Below are 5,492 nucleotides of genomic sequence, written 5' to 3' on the forward strand. Positions count from 1 at the left end.
GGAGAGGTGTGTGTGTGTGTGTGTGTGTGTGTGTGTGTGTGTGTGTGTGTGTGTGTGTGTGTGTGTGTGTGTGTGTGTGCGCGTGCGTGCGTGCGTGCGTGCGTGTGTATGTGAACCACTGAGGGACCATAACACTGCCACCATTTGTCTTCTACATCATTCTGTGAATTTAGAAGAAATGGTTCTATATTCTCTCTACTAAAGCAAAATGTAAACCTTGGAACCCGTGGTTAGAGGAATAAATTACGCAGTCATAGTACAGTATGATAATAAAGTGCTACAATTGGCTAGGCTGATAATTATTTCTACGCTTTTGCTTCTTTTTCTCCAACCCCTCATCACCAACCAATGGCGCGCGTAATGGAAGACAGTTCCGTGGGGGAGATATCGTAAACCACGAGTACATCCGCTGCTTATGATATCCTACTAAATAATTTCTTTTGCATCTCAGTGATGCCAGAAACAACAGCCTGCCGGTCTACTGAAGCCAGAGCGCAGATTGGGGGATGTACTCACTGGAGAAAGAAAAGAAAACAAAATGTTTCTCAGCGCAGCGCTGACGCGTAACGCGAGCGGTCACACATCGGTAAGCTTCCCAGTGTATGTTTTGTGCGGGCTGCAGTTGGTGCATTTGATGGAGTCCACATCCTGCTCGCTGTCCAGGTAGTCCGATTTCGACAGCGACGGCTTGCTGTCGCTCTGTTTGAACTCGTCCAATGCGGGCTGCTGCTGCTGCTGGCCGCAGGTCACGTGCGTGTACTGGAACTGCTCCTCGTGCTCCGTCTCCCGGTGGTAGAAGTAGTTGAAGTTGGAGACGATGACAGGCACGGGCAGCGCGATGGTCAGCACGCCGGCGATGGCGCACAGGGAGCCCACGATCTTCCCGCCGATGGTCACCGGACACATGTCTCCGTAGCCCACGGTGGTCATGGACACCACCGCCCACCAGAAGGCGTCGGGGATGCTGGAGAAGCCCGAGTCCGGGTCGTCGGTCTCGGCGAAGTACACGGCGCTGGAGAAGAGGATGACTCCGATGAAGAGAAAAAAGATCAACAGTCCCAGCTCGCGCATGCTGGCCTGGAGCGTCTTCCCGAGGATCTGGAGCCCTTTGGAGTGTCTGGAGAGCTTGAAGATCCGGAAGACCCGCACCAGGCGGATGACCCTCAGGATGGCCAGAGACATGGCCTGCTGGCCGTTGCCTTGGTGCTCGGCCAGCTCCAGGCCCAGCGTGATGAAGTAGGGCATGATGGCCACGATGTCGATGGTGTTCATGATGTTTCTGAAGAAGGCGGGCTTGCTGGGGCAGGCGAGGAACCGCACCAGCAGCTCGAAGGAGAACCAGATGATGCAGAGGGTCTCCACGATGAAGAAAGGGTCCGTGAACGGGTTGGGCTTCTTGGGGCGCGCCGTGCCGTTCACGGCCGGCTGAGGCTCGTCGTACGTCCTGCCGTCCTCTCTGAATTCGGGCAAAGTCTCCAGGCAGAAAATCACAATTGATATGAGAATCACCAGCACGGACACTATCGCGATCCCCCTGGCAGGTCCAGAGCTCTCCGGATACTCAAACAGAAGCCAGACCTATGAGGGGTAGAAGTAACAATTAGATGATACAAATCGATGTGATAACCAAAACCAATGTGATGAAAATGCATGTGAATTGAAAATCTGATTGATAAACTGACATGTGATTTGATTAAAATGATGGTGATTTGATTTTTAAAAAAACAGACAGATTAAAATGTCAGCATTGTATGTTTCTATAATCCACTGAAATGTCAAAATATGAACATTTCTGAAGGAAAATACGTCACATTTCACATTTCTACGTAAATAATTAACGTTATTCAGAAGAGACTCCTGTGACTCATAAACATAGTCTGACTCATATGTGAGTCAAACTAGGTTTGACCAGGTGAGTCAGACTAGTTTGAGCAGGTAAAACAGACGGTGTTTTGAACAGGAAGTCGTGACACAATGGGTCAAGTGGGCGGGGCTACATAAGGTGATGCGGTAGGGAGAAGAGGTGGGAGTGGCGGATCAGTAGTGTTATTTTCTGGTCATGAGAGAGCTGGTTCGAATCCCGACCCAAACCATAACCTAGCCCCAACCAAGTTGCTTTTGTTGCCAAAAGCAACCGAGGCTCCCGCAACCTGCTACCGGGCCGAGTCAGTCATTACGGTAACCAGGAAGTAGCGGTGGCTCCTCTGAGGCGGGGGCAATGGGGGCGGTTACGCAAGTAACCAGGAAGAGCCGGTGTCAGTGCTGGAGGACCGAAATGTTCATATTTTACATTTAAAACAGAACCATTTCTATCACTCACTTATCACATTCAACATTGCCACTTATCATTTAGAATGGTGGAAGTACCAAGCAGTGTTTCTATATGCATTCAGCATCAGAAAATATTTAGAAACTAACATTATATTATTGCACTACGGACACTTCATATCCAGGTCAATTCACACACCTGTGAGTAAGGCATATAAACAAAAAACATTGTTTGTGCTTAGCTGATAATGTCAGCACAACAGGAAGCACGGGGGACAGGGCGGACATTGTAGATAGGAACTTTTGAATACTACAAGAATATTGTATATGACTACTATTGGAATATTATAGGAATATACTGTAGAAATAAGGAATACTTAGATCCCTATTGCCAAATAAAATTCCATTGACTCTATCTCTTAGAGAGGACAGGACTATGAAGGGTGCAAAATTAATTCGTTCTTTAGCACCTTTACAAGGTAACAAGGTGGAAGGTTTGCCAGTATAGGCATGGTTGCGAGGGGGACGGAAGTGAATTGGGAGGGAGAGTAACAGAAATGACAAAAAGGAGACAGAAATTAGCCTATTCTTTCATCCCATCTGAATGTATCCATTCTTGGCAATATCATGTTTTTTTTCAGTTCACATTTCAATTAATGTGTTCAATTAATTAATTAATTAATCACATAAATGTATCAGTACATTTTTGTTGCTTCCACCCTTGCTCGCCTTAAATGATAAATGGCGATGTTGAATGTGATAAATTATGAGAATGGCTGTTTGTTTTTAATCAAATCACCACCACTTCAATGAAATCACTTGCGAGTTTCAGACAGTTTTTTCTCATTTATTTATTTATTTATTTATTTATTTATTTATTTATTTATTTATTTATTTACTTTCAATTTTATCATTTGATTTTTGTTACTTCCACCGCATAGCTACACACCTGCCGCTGGAACTCGTTGTCGGGCAACGGGCGCTCTTCCTCCTTGATGAAGCCCTCATCCTCCTTGAAGTTCTCGATCACCTCCTCGCCCAGCTCGTAGAATTTTATCTCCTCCATGAAGATGTCCACCGGCACGTTGACGGGTCTCCTCAGTCTGCCCCCAGACTGGTAGTAGTAGAGGATGGCGTCGAAGCTGGGTCGGTTCCTGTCAAAGAAGTACTCGTTCCTCAGGGGGTCGAAGAAGCGCATCCTCTTGCGCGGGTCGCCCAGCAGCGTGGCGGGAAACTGGGCGAGCGTCTTCAGCTGCGTCTCGAAGCGCAGCCCGGAGATGTTGACCACGACCCGCTCGCAGCACTCCTGGTCGGCTCTCTCCGGGTCGTACACGTCCTGGGACAGGGCTGCCAGTGCCACAGTCTCATCCACGTTGTCCCCGGGCACTACGGTCATCTTTCACTCCCCTCCCCCCCCCAAAGGGCGACCTCAGTCCCGGCTGGTGTCCCCCTCTCTCCCCTCCTCTCCTCCGCCTCTCCCTCCAACACCGTGCGTATTTTGGAGACCCAGTGAGTCCAGTCCTTACGTCCGCGGGCGCGTTGGTTTTGTTGACATGTTTCCCCCCATTTACCTTCCACACGCTGCTATGTCTGGACTGTTGGCTGTCACGTTCACTGCATTTTAAGCAGCCGATGCCCTCCCCGAGCTGACGTGTGTGTAGACGCTCTCTCACTATGAAGAGAAAACACGCGCACGCACGCGCGCGCACACACACACACACACACACACACACACACACACACACACACACGCGCGCGCGCGCGCGCGCACACACACACACACACACACACACACACACACACACACACACACATACACACGCTTTGTATGATGCGGCTCGTTATTAGCCTAATTATGCCTTATTCCTCTCAGTGGTTAAAGATGTAGATATGCTGCACAATTCTGGATACTTTGCGCCAAGTGTCGCGCGTAATAGGCCTACCTGTTGTCCTCAATGTGGAATAGGTTCAAGGTTATTGGACTAGTTGCTCATAATAAATAGACTAGGCTATTATGATGCGCATGTCCATATTTACCAATATGAATGATACACACGAATCACGAGCAATAGTAGCCGCTAGACAGTCAACATTATTGTTTATGTCTGCGAGGCATTTGATAGGCTAATTGGAAAGCGTGCAATTCCGGCAGTCCTTATAGCTAAACAGAGACATGCGTTTTGGATACAGAGAGAGTCGTTGTTAATTTGAGGGTGGTGTAAGCGAATGTCTACCTGTGGCTCAAGCAGCTGTCCTCCTCCATCCATCCCGACACAGAGGAGAGAGACTCTGCAATGTCACGCAGCTCAGACGAGACCCTGCTGACGCTCAGCCAAGCTGTGCCCGATGAGAGGACGCTCCGAGCCGGGGCACCCACCACCACCACCACCATGACTTGGCCTGGAAGTCATGATCAAACGCTGGAAGTGTCAGTGGAAAGAGCCGAGGAAAGACTGCTTTCAAAGCAGCGGTGCTCAAACATGGCTGAGTTGGCTCTCAAAAGGAGTCTGGAGGGAAGGTAAACACTCCTGCCCTGTGCAACAAGTCCGAAAGGCTGGAAATTAGGGAGAGTTCTGGGCTGGAGCACAAACCGGTGACGTCTATTCCTAAAATAGCTGGATTTCTCCCAGGGCCAGAGGAAAGTTTCTGTTTCCCATGGAATGCCTGGGGGAGCTGCGCGAGGAAAAACGAGATATTAAAATAGATAAATAAAAAATACCAATTTGCAAACCCAGTCCAGATAAGCAATTTTTAGGATTCATTCAGAAATGATTCTTGGACGTGTTTAAGCATGGGATATGCTTGATCAGTGGCTATAGCCTATAAAACATAAAGGAAGGCAAACATGACCTCCAGTCTGTCGTCAATCATCATCATCATCATCATAAGTCAAAAAGCCAGTAAAATCAATGATATATTTCCAGTAAATCATTTTTAATACCATTCCCCCTGAATACCATATCCCAACAAGTGTCAGGAGTTTGACGCTATGGCTTGCTAAGTAGCCTATACCAGTGTGTCCTCCCAAATGTTATTGCCTCTGAAACACTGACTAATTATGGGACAAGCAAACCCCTTCATTTTACCCCTGAAATGTCCTAAACATTAATTATCCATTAAAAACACTGCTTTAAAAAAGCACAGGTTATTATGATATTTTAAGGGATTTATCCATGGTTTGATGCAATAGTAATTAAGGGACTCTTTTTGCCTTTTGCATGAAA

At 47.6% G+C, this 5,492-nt stretch overlaps 1 protein-coding gene across 1 annotated transcript; it reads right to left on the reverse strand.

Moving 5' to 3' along the window:
- Positions 1-576: 576 nt before the first annotated feature.
- On the reverse strand, positions 577-3,664 carry LOC310797752 (shaker-related potassium channel tsha2; the record flags this gene model as incomplete). The annotated part of the gene is made up of 2 exons (XM_083660176.1): positions 577-1,578; positions 3,218-3,664. The coding sequence occupies 2 exons, from the start codon at positions 3,662-3,664 to the stop codon at positions 577-579; spliced, it is 1,449 nt and encodes a 482-aa protein (XP_083516302.1).
- Between the last annotated feature and the right edge of the window lie 1,828 nt (positions 3,665-5,492).

The sequence above is a fragment of the Poromitra crassiceps genome (genome assembly GCF_964638095.1).
Source record: "Poromitra crassiceps genome assembly, chromosome: 2".
Classification (NCBI taxonomy): Eukaryota; Metazoa; Chordata; class Actinopteri; order Beryciformes; family Melamphaidae; genus Poromitra; species Poromitra crassiceps.